Here is a 21,103-nt window from a genome sequence, read left to right as displayed (position 1 = left end):
AAAAATATGAATGAAATTTTATGCTAAGCGCGCGAAGTCAAGTTCCTCGCAAGTTTATCACATTTTAATATTAATCGCCTCATTTAATCATTTCTTCATTGTCGCCAAATTAATTTTATTTTAAATAATTAATTTTAATTTTTCTCAGCTTCTAATAAATAAAAACAGTTGAAACTTTAGATTTTTCAATTGAAAAATATGTAGATTAATATGGTATAAAAAAATTCATACCTTATAACTCAAAAATTTTTCATCCTTAATTTAATTAAATAATAAAAAATAATGAACAATTATTAAAAATTATATTTTTCGTGAAATTATCTTTGGGTAAATGAGTTTTATGACTGGGTGAAATTTTCTTCGAATTGCTTTATTAGTTTTTAAAATATGACTAAAAACGTAAAAAGTGAAATTAACATTAAGGGGTACGAACTTTGGATCGCTCTCCTGACCAAACTATGGGGACCATATTTCCCAGATTGCGGCTACCCCCTATATTTTGAAGGTTAAGAATCCAAATATGTAAGAAAAAATACATGTTTATTCAGAGAAAGTACGTTGTGTCTGATTTCGTAACTTAATTAATAGTTAGCACTAATTAATTAGCATATTTGAGGTCACCCCCAAGAACCATTAAGATTAACACTTAGTTCGTGAAAATCCGATCATTAGAACGAAAGTTATTCAGGGTGATATCTTCTTTTTTTTGCGGACTGTACATATCAAATTTCATTAAAATCGGCAAACTAATTCTAGAGATAATCGACCCAGTCTACAAATTCTCTTAATTTCTGACACCAGTGTAAATACGGATCTGCTATTAATAGTAAAAACACAATTATAGATATTAATTTTTACACTCTCATTTATATTTCAAATGAACCAAAAACTATTACACTTTTCCTGCTTTTTTGACGAAATTGTGTAGAGTTCTGCGAAATATACTGCTTCCGAAATGAAACCTAATTTTGATAGCCACGAACATTAACTCTAATGATACGGAAAAATGTATTTTTTAGGGTTTTTTTTAAAAATATATATATAATCATGATACATTTATTTAAGATCAATTTTATTTCTGAAACAATATTTACATATGTTTTTTTTAATGAAATATATACTAATTTTAGAACTATACCCATTTACCCCACTCGGGAGGTAAAATGAGTATATCAAAACATGTTCTTTTGAATGTGTTACTGTAAAAGGGTGCGTAGCCTGATTTTTCAACAAAAAAATAATAATAAGTACCTTTTAAGCACTCAAAAAATATTGTTAATCAGTTTCCAAAACAAAAATCATAATTAGGATCTGTGCAGTAATAAAAATTATTTTTTTTATTTTTTAAAGTTGTTAATTTATAAATAAAAAATCAATATAATTAAAAAACATTTTCAAAAACTTCACATAATCATGATAAAATAACTATGGTATGATACAGAGGAAATTGTAAAAATCATGCATTTTTTGTAATTTAGAACGACAATCGACACGGCAAAGAAAAAATACTTTTTAAAAGATAGGAAATTAAGAATTTTTTACAAACCCCGAATAAAAAAAGCACCTTTAAGGGCTTTTAAAAAACGTACATCAAAAATAAGCACGTTTTAAAAACGCTACGCACCCTGTGTAAGAAAACAATCTAACAAAACATGTAAGTTATGCCCTAAATTTATACAATATGAATTCAATGTATATAAAATTCATCAAAATTTTCAGTAAAATAAATTTAATAGTTTGGTTTTAGAGCCTTCCTTAAAAAAAGTTTGATTTTATATCCACTTTACCTCGCCTGACCACATAGTTTTATTTTATTCTTCCAAATCTAATGAAAAAGCGAGACTTTTCATAAACGTTAAAGTTCACGTCGTAATTATTCATTTCAAATTAATGTAACAAGTACAAGTCAAAAAACCACTTTATAAAATAAGTGCCCTATTCAGGAAGATAATTACGCATTTACTCCCAGCACTTAATGGCTGACAGGTAATAGTGTATATTAAAGTAAAATTGGTGACGGTGCTTCATGCATAATTTAAATTTGATTCCATTAAATTACAAGATCAATAAGAAACTTAACAATTCAAAACAAGTAATATTAAAAACAAAAAATTTAAAGCCAATTCCTACTTAGGTTAACAAAGAAAAATTTGATTTTAGTTACTTTTTATTAAATAATTAAAAAAATTTCTCCCATATGAAACTAAAATTAATTAATTAAATTAAATTAATGAATTAATATTTGAAAAAACTGTCTTAACACCAAGAGTCATCCACTGCAAGTTCAAAAAAAAATGTATTTCAAGTTGAGTGTATGAGTAAAAAGTATTTTATTAACGATTGAACATTTGAACAAGATAATAGGGAAAGTGTGGAACTAATAGTAGGTGAATAATTATTGGAAGCAACAAAAATAGCTATAGGTATAAATAGACTAGGTTTTTTTGCTTTCTAAAAAAAATTTATTCCTAATAATTAAAAAGGCTGAGTGTAAAACTTTAAATGAAAAGTAGTAATTAAACATTGTTTTGTTTGTACACATTGTAGGCTAATTGATAGGATCCAGCTAATACATAGCCAGCATTTTTCTTCGCACCACGCTAATCGTAAAAATATTCCACTTTGTCTAATCTGCCAGACACTTTTATGCTTATTATAATCAGCTATTCGATTTTCTGATTACTAAGGAAATGTGAGAAGAATTAATCCATTAGAGTCAATTTGCTTATGCTTATAGTAGTAAACCTTTAATAAGGCTATTTATAATAAGCATTCACTATTCTGGGTTTGAAGCAAGATGCTTTAAACAAATAAGATTAATTCAGTAATGAATGATAAAGTTTCTAAATAGCCTAAAAGTATATAGGCTCATTGCAAATAAACCTAGATAGGGTCAGGGTGGATAGAAAATACTGGAGATTTTTCTAATAAGCCTACGCATTGCACAATGACGTCGGCTCGGCTGTTTGAAAAACTCCGGATAATTCAGTTAGTCTATTTAATATACATTATAAATTAAAAGATTATAAATCAAATGATTATAAATTACAGATTCAATTTAAATATTCAACTTTAATCGTATAGCTGTAAGGATACTGGATACTTTGTAACTAAAATAATTAAATTTTATAAATTAATATTTTTTTTAAAAAAAAAGTGAGTTTACAGTTTATGAGTAGAATGTGTAACTTCGTATCTAGCCAATAAATATATTTATAAAAATATTTTATGTATCAGGTTAAAATTGGAATTTGTGAAAGCGGATCAAAAACCTTACTATTTAAGAATAAATTGGCTCGATTAAATTAATTGGTTTCAAAATTTACGGTTGTATACGGTTTGTATTGGTTATAAAATTTACGAATAAAATATATCTTTCTGTATCTAGCCATTATATTTATGCTTTACAGATAGTGGGAAAATGCTTTATAGATAGTAGCAGAGCCGTGATGGCTCAGGGGATAGATTGTGCTCCTTTCAACTAGGGGAACCGAGTTCGATTCCCAGCAATGGCTGGTTGATACGAATTCCGCATCCAGCTTGCACCGACCCGACCACAGTGCTGACGTGAAATATCCTAAAGTGGTAGACGGATCATGGGTTAGAGTCCCCTTGCCGTTGGGCCAACCATGGAAGGTTTTCGTGGTTTTCCCTTCCATGTAATGCAAATGCGGGTTAGTTGCATCAAAAAGTACTCAACGAAGGCAAATTTTTCCCAATATTTGATCCAGGCTTTCCCTTGTCTTATGGATTGGTAGTCGTAAGTAGTCATTAGTAGTCCTAAACACAAAAATTGGGTCGGCTGTTCAACGACGGTTATAAATATATATATAAATACATAGGAGCAAAATTCAAATTTGTGATGGCAGCAATGAAAAACCTTTTGCGATGTTTCATACAATAAACTGACTCAAATAAAAAAATGGTTTCGACGTTTGTATTTTAATTGCATATTTATTGTATAAATTTTCTATTTATGGATCCCATCATTAAAAAGAAAGTATTTTTTTTAGAAAAAGAAATCGAATTAGATGCTTATTTAATATAAAACATCTAATTCATTCTAGCAAAAACACTATGAAGTATTTTTACGTATTTAAACTTTCCGAAAACTAGACCAAGCATTAAAATAAATTAAAACTGGCCAGACACAAATATTTGCCTTGTCGGGAGCGTTTAGTTGTATAACTGGAAGAACTATTTTTTCATGATTTTGTACGTAAAGTCTTTATCCTAAAAAGCGTAAAATGGGATTTTTTTCTTCTTCATAGAAATCTACTGGAAGTAATTTTATTTCTAATGTATTCAAATAGAAAAATTAGAAGCAATTGCTGAAAGTAAAAATAATGTATTTAAGTCTGTTTACTTGAATGAAGCTTGCGGTTAAAAGTATTTACTTTCAAAAACCAACTAAATGTGATTTCTAAATTTCTAACATTCCTGATATTGGTTTGATTTGCTGAACAGAAAACTATGAGAATCCAGCTTTGAAAAAACATATTCTGTATTTTGATCAAATAAATTCGAGCTTTAATATTTATTTACTCCGAAACAAGCACATTACATATCCTTTGATTAGTCAATCTTATAATTTAATGCAAAAGAATAAAAAAAATATTTTCTGCACCAGATTAGTTGAATGAACCTTACACAGAAAAAGTTTTATTAGTAATGTATCAAATTATATCTTACTGAATTCGTAGCAATAGTGATGTTTAATTTCTAAAATATAGGCCTGATTTTCATTTATGCTGCCAAGGTGACATAGAAAAAAAAAAATTTCATGCAAATCATTCTGATAGCAAATGCATTTGCTATCAGAATGCATTTTTTCCTATATAAAGCATATAGAGCCGCGATGGCTCAGTAGTTAGAGCGTTCGCCTTCTAATGAGGTGAGCCGAGTTCGAATCCCAGCAATGGCTGGTCGATACGAATCAGCATCCGGGTTGCACCGACCACAGTGCTGACGTGAAATATCCTCATTGGTAGACGGATCATGGGTTAGAGTCTCTTTGCCGTCCGGCTAACCGTGGAAGGTTTTCGTGGTCTTCTTCTCCCTTTAACGCAAATGCGGGTCAGTTCCATCAAAAAAAAGTCCTCTGCGAAGGTAAATTTCTCCCAATACTTGATCCAGGAGTTCCCTTGTCTTCTGGATTGGGTTCAAAATGGCAAGGCTTCGGAGTTGAACATTAGTAATCGTAAACCCAAAAATTGGGTCGGCTGTTCAACGACGGTTAAAATCAAAATTATATAAAGTATATAGAGAAAAATGCGAATCGATACCCCCCCCCCCTCATGTAATCATCGAAAAGTTAATTTCAAAATATTTACTATGTGATCAAAACAACTGGTAGTTTTGGGGCCCATATTTGTCTTTATGGGTACGTGGTTAATTTGATTTTGAAATAAATAAAATTATATTGAAAAGAAAAATCCTTTTCGAAGAAAAAAAAGAAAATAAGTTTTTAACCACTGCAATTCAGTAATTATTTTTACACATTTCAATTCTATTTACTTTTTCAAACATCCTGAATCAACTTATGTCTTCTAAATCATTTTTTGGGTAATCATTTCTAATCATTTTTTGGGTAAATACGTGCTGAAATCTAAGAGCTAAGTGCAATTTCACTATTGAATAACATGGGGTAAAACTGAAGAAGCTCACAGCAATAGGTTCTAAAATGAAAAAAAAAAAAAAAAAACTTCCTTTATAAAAATGTGTTGACAATAAGCATGTAAGAAAACATTGTAAATTTTATGTATTCATTTATCAGTTTTATTTAACAAACAGCTCGAATTTAAGCTTCGTTTATGTTCAGTGACAAAATATAAAATAATGAACATGGACAACTATTTATGTCTACTCTTTCTCAATATTTGCAAAAAAGTAATTATGTTAACTTTATTTGAGTTCTCTAAAAAACCAATAAATAATAATTAAATATTTATAGGAAAAAATGAGCAAAAAGTATATAAAAAGTATCGTTTAAAAAGCAAAAATTACGAATTTTAAAAAAATGATTTTTCATAAACATAATTTTTTTTAAATAGAATTAAATTTTTCAAGCATGGAAAGCAAAATGTTTTTGTTAAATAAACAAGTATTTATTCTACAAAATATTTACAAATTAAAATGTAATGAAGGTTTTAATTTTTATGAATAATTAATGCATTTGATATATTTGTTTATCAAATATTACTAGATTATTGTTTAAAAAAAAGCAGTTACATAATAAATAAATCATACATTTAAAAATTCAAGAAGTAATGAAAGCAACAAAAATATAAGTTAGAGTATTTATAACAACTTCTTACCGATTTAATTACGAATTAACTTTTATGATTACAAAAAAAAAACTTAAAAAAATATGAGATTGTAGGAATAAGAACAAATGAAGAATAATTTGGTGGCAGGGATTATGTTTCACAGCAACTCAAAAATTAAACTTAGAATTCCATTGGCCATAAAATGCCATAAACCATGCAGTAGTAAGGAAATTAAAAATGATTTTTTGCTTAAATATTATAAGTTTTATCGAAAATGAATACTTATAATTTTGAAAAAAGTGACAACAGAAACAAATGAAAAATTATTAATTTGTACTATTTTCTTGCTAAAAATTATTCGAAAAACACCCTGCCAGATATTTCGTTTCTCGGGAATCCCTAAAATAATTCGAGTATTCTGCATCCAAAGAATCCGAAATAATAGTAGAAATAACAATAATAAAAAGTTTTTAAACTATTACAATTTTGATCAAAAATCGAAATTCATAACTGTAGAAAAAGCGAAAGATATAATAATATAAAACATCAAAAACTAATGGATAAAAATTTATTCGTTCTAATCCTTTACTGAAAAGTAAATGAAAAAAAACACTTTACCAGGAATTCTGTTTATCTGCAACCCATAAAATAATTATGGCATTCTTAACATTTATATCACCAAAAAAGCGAAAATAATAATAATAAAATGTTTCGTTTTTTTTATTTTTAATATTGCAAGTTTCATCAAAAATCAAAATTTATAACTGTGGAAAAAGCGAAAGAAATATGAATATGAAGCATTAAAAACAAATGAAAAATAATTTAATCATTCCAGCTATCCATTGAAAAGTATATGTGAAAAAATATCTTTAGCAGTTATTTTGTTTCTCTGTAACCCATAAGATAAATTCTAGCATTCTATAGACCAAAGACCCTACATAAAAGCAGAAATTATAATAATAATAAAATGTTTTTTTAAAATATTACAAGTTTGATCAAAAATCGAAATTTATAACAATGTAAAAAACGAAAGAAATATGAATATGAAGCATTTAAAACAAATGAAAAATAATTTAATCATTCCAGCTATCCATTGAAAAGTATATGTGAAAAAATATCTTTAGCAGTTATTTTGTTTCTCTGTAACCCATAAGATAAATTCTAGCATTCTATAGACCAAAGACCCTACATAAAAGCAGAAATTATAATAATAATAAAATGTTTTTTTAAAATATTACAAGTTTGATCAAAAATCGAAATTTATAACAATGTAAAAAACGAAAGAAATATGAATATGAAGCATTTAAAACAAATGAAAAATAATTTAATCATTCCAGCTATCCATTGAAAAGTATATGTGAAAAAATATCTTTAGCAGTTATTTTGTTTCTCTGTAACCCATAAGATAAATTCTAGCATTCTATAGACCAAAGACCCTACATAAAAGCAGAAATAATAATAATAATAAAATGTTTTTTTAAAATATTATAAGTTTGATCAAAAATCGAAATTTATAACAATGGAAAAAACGAAAGAAATATGAATATGAAGCATTAAAAACAAATGAAAAATAATTTAATCGTTCTAGCCCTCTACTGAAAAGTATATGTGAAAAAAAATCTTTGGCAGGGATTCTGTTTCTCTGTAACCCATAAAATAAATTCTAGCATTCTGTAGACCAAATAATCCTACTTAATAGCAGAAATCAAAAAATTAAAAAATGTTTTTAAAATATTACAAGTTTAATCAAAAATCAAAATTGATTATATAAACTATATATTCTAGTATTCTATAAACTATAGAATACTTCAGAATAATTGAAGTAATAACAATATTAAAAAATTGTTTTTAAGATATTGCAAATTTTATCAAAAATAAAATGTATAATTATAAAAAATGTGAAAGAAATATGAATCGAAATAAACAAAGCAAATGAAAAATAATTTATGTATGTAATTTAACTTTATAAAACATCTTTCCATTAGTTCTGTTTCAAAGCAATGCATGAAATACTGTAATTCTAGTATTCGATAAACAATTAAATAGTTCAAGATAACAGAACCAATAACAAAAATTAATGCTTTAAATTATTAGAAGTCTTAAAAAAAATCACAATTTTATCATTTTTATGAAAGTGAAAGAGAGATCAATTTGAAGAAACAAAACAAATAAGAAAAAATTTGTTCAGTTCTCCACTAAAGTTAGAAAAACCTCATATCAGAGTGTTTTGGAGACACCCATAAAATAATTCTACTATTCTATAGGTAATAGAATACTGTAAACCAGCAATAGTAATATACTCAATAATAGTATTTTCTTTATAAGAAAATTTTTATAAGTTTTATCAGAAATGAATATTTTTAATTATGAAAAATTGTTTTAGTAAAATGAATGTCAAGGAACAAAAAATAAAGAAAAATAATTTATTTGTTCTAGTTTCCTACTGAAGATTGCATTTAGAATAACACCGTAGCAGAGATTTGGTTTCTCTGCAACACATAAAATAATTCTACTATTCTATAGGAATAGAATACTGTAAACCAGCAATAGTAATAAACTCAATAATAGTATTTTCTTAATAAGAAAATTTCTATAAATTTTATCAGAAATGAATATTTTTAATTATGAAAAATTGTTTTAGTAAAATGAATGTCAAGGAACAAAAAATAATGAAAAATAATTTATTTGTTCTAGTTTCCTACTGAAGATTATAATTAGAATAACACCGTAGCAGAGATTTGGTTTCTCTGCAACACATAAAATAATTCTACTATTCTATAGGTAATAGAATACTGTAAACCAGCAATAGTAATAAACTCAATAATAGTATTTTCTTAATAAGAAAATTTTTATAAATGTTATCAGAAATGAATATTTTTAATTATGAAAAATTGTTTTAGTAAAATGATTGTCAAGGAACAAAAAAAAAATGAAAAATAATTTATTTGTTCTAGTTTCCTACTGAAGATTATATTTAGAATAATACTGCAGCAGAGATGCGGTTTCTCTACAACACATAAAATAATTCTACTATTCTCTATGCAAAATAAAAGAAGAAATAATAGTAAAGAAAAATATTTTAGAGTATTACAAGTTTTACCAAAAATCAAAATTTATAAATTAGAAAACAGGGAAAGAAGGATCAATATCAAGAAACAAAACAAGTAAAAAATATTTGATTTGTTCTTAAATCTCCACTAAAGTGAACAGTTGAACAAACATCAGATATTATGTCTCTTAGCAACTCATAAAATAATTCTAGAATTTTAGGCAACAGAATATTACAGAATAACAGAATGAATAATAATAAATGAATATGTTTAAAGTATTACAAGTTTTATAAAAAAATCAAAAATTTATAAATTAGAAAACAGGGAAAGAAAGATCAATATAAAGAAACAAAACAAGGGAAAAATAATTTAATTTGTTCTTAATCTCCACTAAAGTGAATAGTTGAGCAAACATCAGAGATTGTGCTTCTTAACAACCCATAAAATAATTCTAGAATTCTGGACAACAGAATAATAGAAGAAATAATAATAATAAAAAAGATTTTAAAGCATTACATGTTTTATCAAAAATCAAAATTTATAGTTTTCTAACAAAAGAACTAATCAAAGATCAAAATGAAGGATCAAAAACAAGTGTGAAATAATTTATTTATTCTTGGTTTCCACTAAAAATTATTGTTGCAAAAACACCTTGCCAGAGATTATGTTTCTCAACAACCCATAAAATAATTCCAGTATTCCATAGACAATAGAATACTGCAAAATAACAATAAAGTATTCTATTGAAAAGGTGAAAGCGCACTTACGTTATTAAAGTATTAAAAGTTTTAATAAAAATCAAACTTTATAATTATGAAAAAAGATGTATCCGAAAGGGGAAAAAAACGAATAAAAAATTAGTTATTGATTCTTACTGTCGATTAAAAACTATGGTTGGAAAAACAACCCTAAAGAGATTCTATTTCTCATAATTCTGTCTTAATAATTCTATTATTTTAAGGAAGAGAATGTACTACAGAGAAGAAGAAATAATAAAAGAAATGCAGAAAAGGAGACTAATGCAGAAAGAGACTATAATGCAGAAAAGGAGACTGATAAAAAGAACACATGTACATTTTTAAAGCTAAAGTTTTAACAAAACTCAAAATTTCTAATTGCAAAAAAAACGATGCATCTGAGGAAACAAAAACATATAAAATATGTGATTTATTACTGTGTTCTCCACTAAAGAGAACAGTTGGAAAAACACCCTTCCATAGATTTTGTTTCTCAGCTATCAGAAGAATAATTCTAATATTCTATGGATTATAGTATACTGCAGAATAGCAGAAATAATAAAAAAGAACAAATGAATGTGTTTAAAGTATGACAAGTTATAATAAAAATCCAAATTTATAATTATGAAGGGAAAAAGTACATTTGAATATAACAAAACATTGAATGAACCTAACAAAAAAGAAATAAGTGATTGATTCCAGCTCTGCGCTAAGGAATATGGCAGGAAAAGCACGCTTCCAGATTTTCTGTTTCTTAGACATCCATGGAATAATTTTAGTATTCTAATTATTCTATGGATGATAGTATACGGCAGAATAGCAGAGATAATAACAGGAATAAATTAGATATGTATTACAAGTTTTAACAAAAATCAAAGTATTAAATTTATAAAGCAAAAATATATTTGAAGGAACAAAAAAAAATAATAATAAGAGACTGATTCTAGTTCGCCTCTAAAGATTATGGTTGGAAAAACATCCTTGCATAGATTCTGATTCTTAGCAATATATAGAATAATTCTAGTATTCTATGGATTTATAATATACTGCATAATAGCAGAAATAATAAGAGGAAAACATAAATAAGTTTAAAATATTACAAGTTTTAAGAAAAATCTAAATTTATAATTATGAAGGGGGAGGGGAAGTGTATTTGAAGGGAAAAAAACAAAAAAGAAATAAGTGATTGATTCCAGCTCTCTGCTTTAGAATATTGCTGGAAAAGCACTCTTCCAGATATTATGTTTCTTAGACATCTATGGAATAATTCTAGTATTCCAATTATTCTATTAATGATAGTATATACGCCAGAAATATTAACAGGAATAAATTATTATGTTCAAAGTTATTAAGAGTTTTAAGAAAATCAAAATTTTAAATCTATACAGAAAAAATATATTTGAAGGAACAAAAACAAAAAAAGCGATTGATTCCAGATCTCCTCTAAAGATTATAGTTGGAAAAACACCCTTCCATAGATTCTGTTTCTTAGCCATCTATAGAATTCTAGTATTCTATGGATTTATAGTACACTGCATAATAGCAGAAATAATAAAAAGAACACATAAATATGATAAAAATATTACAAGTTTTATGAACAATCCAAATTTATAATTATGAAAGGGGGAGTGTATTTGAAGGGGGAAAAAACAAAAAAGAAATAAGTGATTGATTCCAGCTCTCTGCTTAAGAATATTGCTGGAAAAGCACCCTTCCAGATATTATGTTTCTTAGACATCTATGGAATAATTCTAGTACTCTAATTATTCTATTAATGATAGTATATGGCAGAAATATTAACAGGAATAAATTATTATGTTTAAAGTATTAAGAGTTTCAAAAAAATCAAAATTTTAAATTTATAAAGAAAAAATATATTTGAAGGAATAAAAACAAAAAAAAGCGATTGATTCCAACTCTCCTTTAAAGACTATAGTTGGAAAAACACCCTTCCATAGATTCTGTTTCTTAGCCATCTATAGAATTCTAGTATTCTATGGATTTATAGTACACTGCATAATAGCAGAAATAATAAAAAGAACACATAAATATGATTAAAATATTACAAGTTTTATGAACAATCTAAATTTATAATTATGAAGGGGTGAAAAGTGTATTTGAAGGAAGAAAAAAAACAAAAAAGAAATAAGTGATTGATTCCAGCTCTCTGCTTAAGAATATTACTGGAAAAGCACCCTTCCAAATATTATGTTTCTTAGACATCTATGGAATAATTCTAGTATTCTAATTATTCAATGCATGATAGTATACGGCAGAATAGCAGTAATAATAACAGGAATAAATGAATATGTTTGAAGTATTACGAGTTTTTAAAAAAAAATTAAATTTATAATAAAAAAAAATTCATTTGAAGGAACAAAAACAAAAAAAAAAGCGATTGATTCTACCTCTCCTCTAAAGAGTATGGTTGGAAAAACACCCTACCAGAGATTCTGTCTCTTAGTCACCCATAGATATAATGCTAGTATAGGAAGCAACATTAATTAAAAACAATATTAATTATGTATTCAATATTTTTAAATTATCTTTTGAACACAATTAGGTGATCGTATAGGGTTCAATTAAATTTGAGGAAAATCTAAACATGAAGAGAAGCTCTATGAACAAATCACTTCGTGAAATTATACTAACAATTACCTTACATAAATGGTAATAATAATTTCACCAGGAATAAAAATATAACTGTCACCTGTCTATATGTAAAATCAGTAATCATTTACTGACTTATTATTTTAGAAGCAATAATAAGAGGAATAAAAATTGATTTTTATATCATCAACTCGCCCCGTGCATATACCTTCACGAGTTGCAGAAAAGAAAAAAAAACAGTTATAATAATGGAGAGGGATTAAGATTATAAACTTACCCAAATAAAAATACATAAAAAAGTAAATAAATAAATAATCCTTATAGTGTTCTCTTGCGTATCCTGGGTGATAGAGAAGAGAGGAGGGTGAGCTGCTTTTTATTTTTTTCTCTGCATCATCACTTTAACTCACTGCATCTGCTGCAGGTTCCGGTTTAGATGCTTCGCAAAGAAACGACTCTGTGACACTGGGGTATTCCAGCTATCCTCCACCGCAAGATTTCACTGAGGAGTATGAAATCAACAACAACAAAAAATCGTTCCTTTTCGTTCTTTACCGGTATGGCGGCCGTCGGCAAAAAGGTGAAACTCCTCGATCGTTTGCTCGTATCTGAAGAGTGGGGGGTACGCGCGGCTGTTATAAGAGCCCCGTGCCTACATTATTCAAAGAAGTGAATGTCATGACGTCACTCACGGCCGGTTGTAAAGTGTGGGTGGAAAGAATAGGTCTTTTCCAAACTGTCCTTTTCCACCCCATCCCCCCGATTTACATAATATTTGGAATGATATTTTCGTGGATTATTAGGTCATTGGAATTGCCTGGAAGATCAGCTCTCGTAATGCTAGGAAGGAAGAAAAAAAATAGATGACAAATTTACCTTTATTGCGTATTGTTATTCCTCAACGTTGATTAAAAAAATAATAATAACAAAACATCCACACCGAGTTATTCTAGATAATTTTAAAATAGCGCTGTAGTTATTGATACTAATTAATATGTTTTTGAAGATTATTAGGTTAGTGGAATTGCCTAGAATATCAGCTCTCGTAGTCGTAATTTGAAATGCGAGGAAGCGTAATAAAAATCATTAGAAGAATTTACATTAATTTTGCATTAAGATTTCTAGATATATGTATATATATATTTTTTAATTAATATGAATTTTAGAACGAAGAACTTGCTGTATTATATACAAAACCTTGATGCGCGAATTTCACTTCAATAATTATTTTTTTCCTTTTTCCTCTAAAATATTAAATTTTTTTTAGCCTCTAAACCAAATAAAATTCTTTATGTAGCTATAGTTTATGTAACTTTTGAAAAAATTTCTGTTCAAATATTTACAAAAAAAAAATCAACTTTTTTTCCTACTTCACCCACCTCTTAATAATAATATCTGCCAGCGTGAAACTGGGAACATGATTTATGGAGCACGTAGTATTGTTATCCTCAATTTTTGTTACAATAAATACTGTAAAGAATTATGGTTCCTACACGCCCATATTTGCTTCATTCATCACGATACCACGATAAATTTAGATTCAAATGTGAAATATCATTACTTGTAAAATGCACCTGCAATATTTATTTTCTTAATTTAATATTTTATTTAAAAAAAATAATAAAACGAATATTTGTTTGCATAAAATTGGTTCAAATGAAATAAACCACTGTTGTACTTAAGGAAAATTAGTAATTTCTACTTTACACTGCTAGACAATTTTTTTATATTTTTTTAATATATTAGGTTTTAAATGTGAAAATTTATTGCGTGTAAAATACACCTGCAATGCGTATTTTCTTGATTTAATACTTTATAAAAAAAAAAAAACGAATGTTTGCATAAAATTGGTTTAAATAAAATAAACCACAAGGTGTCGTACTTAAGGAAAATTAGTAATTTCTACTTTACATAGCTGAAAATTTTTTGTTTAATATATTAGGTCTTAAATGTGAAATTTTATTACTTGTGAAATACATCTGCAATACGTATTTTCTTAATTTAAATTTTTATAAATGAAATAAAACGAACGACTGTTAGCATAAAATTGGTCTAAATGAAATACACCACAAGGTGTTGGTACTTTAAGAAAATCAGTAATTTCCACTTTACACGGCTGATCCATTTTTATTTATTTTATTATTTTTATTAGTTAGTAATAATATATTGCAAAAAATAAAAATAAAAATTTAAAAAAAAAACAGGGACATTCAAAGGTTGCCTCCAGATCTGAATATAATTTTCAAAGACAAAAATGAAAAGTTTCCCATTTCGAGAGTACGCTTAAGAGTCGAAATTTTTTAACGTGTACAGGTTCTTCTTTTTTTCCAATGCCCGCCTGGGGAATGACCTACGTCATACAGGCAGCTGAAGGACAGATTTGCTGGTTACTCTTTCAGGGGCACCATATTAGTTGGGTCAACGTTGCTCTCACAGTAAGGACAGATAGTACAGAGAATGAGAGAACATCCATGCCTTGCCCAGTATTCGAACACAGAACCTCTCTGATGTAAGGCCAGTACCCTGACTCCTACACAGGCCGGTCGGCACGTGTACAGGTTCTTGAATGATTTAAATTTCATCAATAAAGATACCCTAATACAGTGTTTCCCAAACTTATGACTTTTGTGTACGCTTTCTAAATTTTTCGTAACGCTGTGTACTACTAGTAAAAAAAATGAACTCAATTTTTTAAAAATATGCTTACTTTTCTTTTTTGGTACAAAATTTTCGGTAAAAAATTCTTACATTTTTGTAAAAAGTTCTGTGTTAGAGGGATAAAAATTATATTTTATAAAAATAATCTAAGTAAGTAGAATTTATTACAAACCTTCACTATAAAAAAAATTGCAAGTTAAAAGTCAAAACTGGCTGTTGACACCACTAATTATTAACTGTTAACTCTGCAAAAAAATAGCCAAAAGAAGAATACGTAATCCCAAATTTTCATGGTTAGTTTTGTTTCTAAATAAAAAAATTTCAAATTTTCGTTTGTTGCAAGATATTTCGCATAAGAACGCGTACCCCCACTAAACTGTTCCCGTACCCCTGGGGGTACGCGTACCACACTTTGAGAAACACTGCCCTAATAAATTCATAAAATTTCTCTTTAAGACGAAAACGCTTAACACGAGTTTTTGCTTAAGATGAAAGAGAATATTTTTCCTACCACGTTGTTTTGCAAAACAATAATTATAGCATACTTTAATACGAACATAAAGACTAATTTCGCACGTTTAAGACAGAGGAAATATTGCACGTAATAAATAATTGCAGCCAATAAATTCTTCTTTATAACCTTTGCGGAAAAATTCTTCGCTGAAACAATTTTATCCCCTTTCCTGAACTAGACAAGTAAGGATACTGCATTTGTTTTTGGGAGTGAGATGAGGAGTCATCGTAAGTTCATATCTATCTGCAATTAGTGACGTCATCAACTGATCATATGATGGGGCGTGGATCATTGACAGAGGTGTGAGTAACGCCGGCTTAGGTGGTGATTCTTTTCCTGATTATGGTAAAATTTTGTTTCGATCATTTTTGTGTTTCATCTGGTTGCTGCCTCAAAGTGTTGATTCTAGTTGCATTGGAGGTAAAGATGTGAAAATTAGAAATTAGTGGGCTTGTACTTTTGTACAGTGATGTCAAAAATGTATCTTTAAAAAAAACGATTAATTAACCTAAAATGCTTATAAAATATTTCTCTACTGTTATCATTTAAATTCTTTGACATCTTCAGTTGAGTGATTTTTTAAAAAAATCTCCATAAATGCCTCTTATTTTTTCATCGTTTAAGACGATTGTCGGTTAATATGAAAATAATTTAGTTACAATTCAACTTCGTCTTAGGGAGGTTCAACCATATAATAAAAGAAACACGAGGAAAACATTATTGGAAAAAAAATTTATCAGAGATACAAACTTTATTAAAAATTATACAAACACTAATGATTATATGTCATACAATTATTACAAAAATATGCACACATCAAAATAACATGATATTTCAGATTTAAAAGTGACACAATTTTCAAAACTAATTATAAAGAAAAAATAAATGGATCCAAAAAACTAAATACATTTTTTATTCTGGTAAAATGAAATTACAAATTCTCATTGGATTTTAAAATTTGGAAACAAACATTGTCATCAAACATTTTCGAAAAAAAATAAAACTTTCAGGCAAGATACATTCCACTTGAATCTACTCTCAACACGATGCCATTTTTATCGTCTTTAAGAAGCTTTAACAGGCCTTTTGCAATGTCATCAGGTCTATAAAAAATACAATGGATCATAATGATTATTTTTTATATAAAACATATAAGAGGATGGTTGTTGCTGCTGGTTTACGTCGCACTAGAGCTGCACAGTGGACTATTGGCGACGGTCTGGGAAACATCCCTGAGGATGATACTAAGACATGCCATCACAATTTTTTTGATCCTCGGTAGAAGGGATGGCTCTACTGCTTCGGTAGCCCGACGACCTGCGCGTGAAGTCGAGCACTTTACGGTAGAATAGTTTAACGAGGAATGATGATACTTCAGTATTTCATTTTAAAATAAAGTTCTTTACAAGATCAAAGCAGTAAGGAATCGATTATTTAGAAGATCTACGAGTTAATTTTATATCCACCAATACCCTGACGAAGAAATACTGTTATCCGAGAATCTCTGATTCTGAAGATCATTTCCTGAATTAACTAAAAAATTGGACTGAGTCAAGAATAGCGTGATTATTTCATAAAAGCAACTGTACTTTGGGCACAGACCAAAAAGAACAATCTGGAATGAATCGATTATCCCCCACTGGTAACTTCTTATAATAACAAATTTGCTATAGGTGGCGTACAACAGAACTATCTACCTATGTAAACACTTCACGTGCTTTCACCATTAGCGTGTTTCGCTTTTCAACTTAAAGCAATTCTAATAGGGAAAATACACCGAAGATTTATTACTATTATTAGTGAATATATCCTTTTATCGTTTTCTTGATGGCACAGGAAAACTACTCAATAATTACCAAGGGGTAAGTAACAAAAATATATTTAAATAGTTAACATGATTAATACGGTACAATGGTAGACAATGCTACTACTACATTACAATGTAGGTGTTCTTGCTTTTTACAAAATCTTTGTTTGCAGTTACGGTTACAATCTAATGATAAACTCCGCCATCTATCGGTGGTTCAATAACATGTATTTCTACAGCGTGTGGAGAGTCATAGAAGAAGGAACTACTTTCATTTCTGTCTTGATTTTCAAATAGATGAAAAACTTTTATGTTAGGAAACTATATGGAACTGAAAACTACATTAAACATAGCTCTAAAAGAAAGCATCATGGAACTTTTAAAAAGTATTTTTGACAGTTAAATGTTAAATATATTAAAAAAAGGAAAAATATCGTAGTACATCGCGATCGCGTACACCGATATCGCGCACCCTCAATTCTTTCACAGGCTAATCAAAGTGGTCATTCATCCGCTCACTGACCGCTGATAGTGATGCTAGACTATGGTGATTTACAGAGAACCGTGTCTTACGATCAGTTTACTCTGGCAAGGCTGAACTAGATCCGTAACTCAGATCTAGTTCAACCTTGACTCTGGAACTGATCGTAACAAACGTTATACAAAAATCTTGTCATTCTATGATGATTATTAAGTCATATCTGCATCGATTCTCTGTGATGATTATTAAGTCATATCTGCTCGAAGTTTATGTCCTAGGTCTGAAGAGATCAAATTTAAAGACACTCGTTAACAAGGTGCAGAGGGTGTAACATAGAATTTTTTTAAAAATCTTTTAACACTTACGTTACAGTTGTGACACCGGCGACTTGCTCTTTCCCTTCTCTTTCATCGAGACACCTTAAATGAAAGTTTCGAATCAGCTCAGTATCAGTAGGACCTGGGGCAATGCCACAAACTTTCACACCTGTTTTATTAAAATGATAGTCAGCCTGAAACATAGAATCTGCGATGTTTTTAGATGCAACCAACATGCAAAAAATATATTTTTTTATTATTTTTAAATTCGTAAAAACTAAAAATAATTATCATACAAAACTATAACATAAACTTTGTCATCTGGGCCGTGCCCAGGTTTTAGCTATTCTGGGCACACCAGAACCTGTTAAATCTATTGTGTGATTAAAAAAAAAACTGATACAAATTACGATTGGATACTTGCAAGCGACGTGACGCATGGATCAGCCAATCAGGATCGACAAACACGTGTGAAGTCGCTTGCAAACTGATCCGAAAATAGATTTGGCGTGATAAATCGACCCAAGCTTTAAAGCAGTAACGTTAACACGTAATGCACGAGGCATGCAGAGTTAGAAAACATAATTACAACTCTAATTAAATTATAAAATTATTAAATTCTAACTAATTGGAATAATATAAAATATCATGAATTATTCCAATAATAAAATTTATTCGACTTGAAAGAAGTATACAATGTTTTTTTATATGATTTCTTACTGCTTTTGTTAAGGAAAAGGAAACTTCCTATGACTATTTTTCCCATTTATACATTTTTTTATTAAAATAAATAAATAAACGTTTTACACTGTCTAACAAGATAATTGAGGATGTTACCGCTAGGTTGCGATCCCGTTAGATATGGATATCATCAATATACACATATAAAACGGATAAATCTTTAAAAACGAAACTAAAAAAAATCCGTAATTCTTAAGGGCTAACGTAGGTTTGATAACGTAAGAGGTTAACGCAAACAGTTAAACTAATTTAGCTGCGCTTCAACTACGAACGACCGGGGAATTCTGTAGAGCAGTTACAAACTTGGAGAAGAGGTAAGTAACACCATAAGGATTAAGTATTGTATAGCAACCCATAGTCAGATCTGTCATCGTACGCCACTAGAGGGCTTCCCAAATATATACTAACAGTACATGCACATAAGAAACCGGTCTTTTTTTTAATATCTAAATTAACTTAATTTCATGTTAATTTAACGTTTTCTAATACTATTGTTTATTCAAATAGGCTCAAAAACGGATGTTTTATTGTAATGTTCTAATTAGGAAATCCAAATGGCGAGCTCAACAAAATTAAATCTTCATCTTGGTCAGAGCAACAGCCCTTTGCAGGGCGGGCTGCCTCAACAGCTGACAAACGCCAGCGCCTCCTATCTATGGCAACTCCCTTCCAATTTCTAATCTTTAGGGTTTTCAAATCATTTTCGATGTCGTTGAGCCATCTAGTAGGGATTCTTAAAGGTGACTATTCTCATGGCGATATTTTCAGGGTTTCTCCATACATGGCCCAGCCATCTCAGCCTATTAGTGCGAATTATTTGTAAAATTTGGGGCTGCTTGTAGAGTCGGTAGAGCTCGAAGTTATACCTGGTTCGCCAGCATGTCCTTTTTTGAATTGCGTAAAAGATGGCTCTGGGGATCTTTCTTTCAAAGGTGTCTAGTGTCCGCTGTATATCTGAATTAACAAAATCAAATAACTACGATAATACAGCTAAATTTGAGTACCTTTCGATAGGTTATAAAATTACTACAAAATTAAGATAATTTTGATAGAAGAAACTACCGTTTATAGACTCGCAAGATAATCTATAATAAGGAACGTCCCTTGCGGCGTACGATGACATTTAAAGCCAAGAATTGCCGTGGCAAGTACCTCTCCTTCAAGTTCTTAAGTAACAGCTGTACATAATCACCCTGATTATTAGGAGAAGGGGAGAGCCACTACTTACACCATAACTTCTTGTCAAACCAACAACAGCATGCTTCGTCCCAGAGTATACGGGAGCAAGAGGGAAAGGTTCTACACCTGAAAGAAAGGAAATTTTAATTTATTAGCACTCTATCAGGGTGCGTAGCCAAATCTTTCAATAAAAAATAAGCACATTTTAAGCACTTTTTAAGCATTTAAAAATATTTCTAAGCACTATATACATTAAAAAAATGCAAAAGCTTTACATGATCACGATAAAATAACTAGTTTCTGGCAAAGAACTCTTTTCTTGATCCTATTAGCCACCATAAAAAGATCGAGAGATTTTTCGGTTCGAAAAATGAAGACTGGAATGGAGAATATCTAGCAAAATGCAGCAGTTTTACACAATGAGAGTGCAAGAATCTCATCGAACTCTGCTCAGTAGACGCACATGCGGACTTCCAAGTATTTCATAAAAACATGTAAAATGATTGTCGCTTTCATAAGCTATGGACCGACGATAGGCCGAAATGGTTGGATGAATTGTTAAAACGTTGAACAGAACAATGCGAAAACCACGCTTTTACATAATACGAATGGCGAAAATGGACATGATAAAGAAAAAAAATCTCTTATTCGAAAAGGGAATATCAAGCACTTTTTAAAAAGACCCAATGAAAAAAGCACCTTTAAAGACTTTTAAAAATCGAAAATAAGCACCTTTATGC

At 29.0% G+C, this 21,103-nt stretch overlaps 2 protein-coding genes across 3 annotated transcripts in view; both read right to left on the bottom strand.

Moving 5' to 3' along the window:
- CadN (neural cadherin) overlaps nt 1–13,356 on the bottom strand; it is a 532,539-nt gene extending 519,183 nt beyond the window's left edge. For both annotated transcript variants that reach the window (XM_087149551.1, XM_087149545.1), the window contains exon 1: nt 12,944–13,356. The gene's annotated coding sequence lies outside the window, so the exon portion shown is untranslated. The remainder of the gene's footprint in view (nt 1–12,943) is intronic.
- Nucleotides 13,357–16,570: 3,214 nt separating this feature from the next.
- LOC107451850 (15-hydroxyprostaglandin dehydrogenase [NAD(+)]) overlaps nt 16,571–21,103 on the bottom strand; it is a 28,347-nt gene continuing 23,814 nt past the window's right edge. The window contains exons 5-7 of the mRNA XM_087149535.1: nt 20,413–20,489; nt 18,492–18,637; nt 16,571–16,941 (exon numbers count right to left, since the gene is read on the bottom strand). Of these exons, the coding sequence (XP_087005661.1) occupies nt 16,845–16,941; nt 18,492–18,637; nt 20,413–20,489 (320 nt within the window). The 3' untranslated portion in view covers nt 16,571–16,844. The remainder of the gene's footprint in view (nt 16,942–18,491; nt 18,638–20,412; nt 20,490–21,103) is intronic.

This window comes from Parasteatoda tepidariorum, chromosome 1 (assembly GCF_982258835.1).
Source record: "Parasteatoda tepidariorum strain Cologne lab strain chromosome 1, Ptep-v5.0, whole genome shotgun sequence".
Classification (NCBI taxonomy): Eukaryota; Metazoa; Arthropoda; class Arachnida; order Araneae; family Theridiidae; genus Parasteatoda; species Parasteatoda tepidariorum.
Note: the sequence above shows the minus strand (reverse complement) of the source record. Positions and strands in the feature narration are given on the sequence as shown.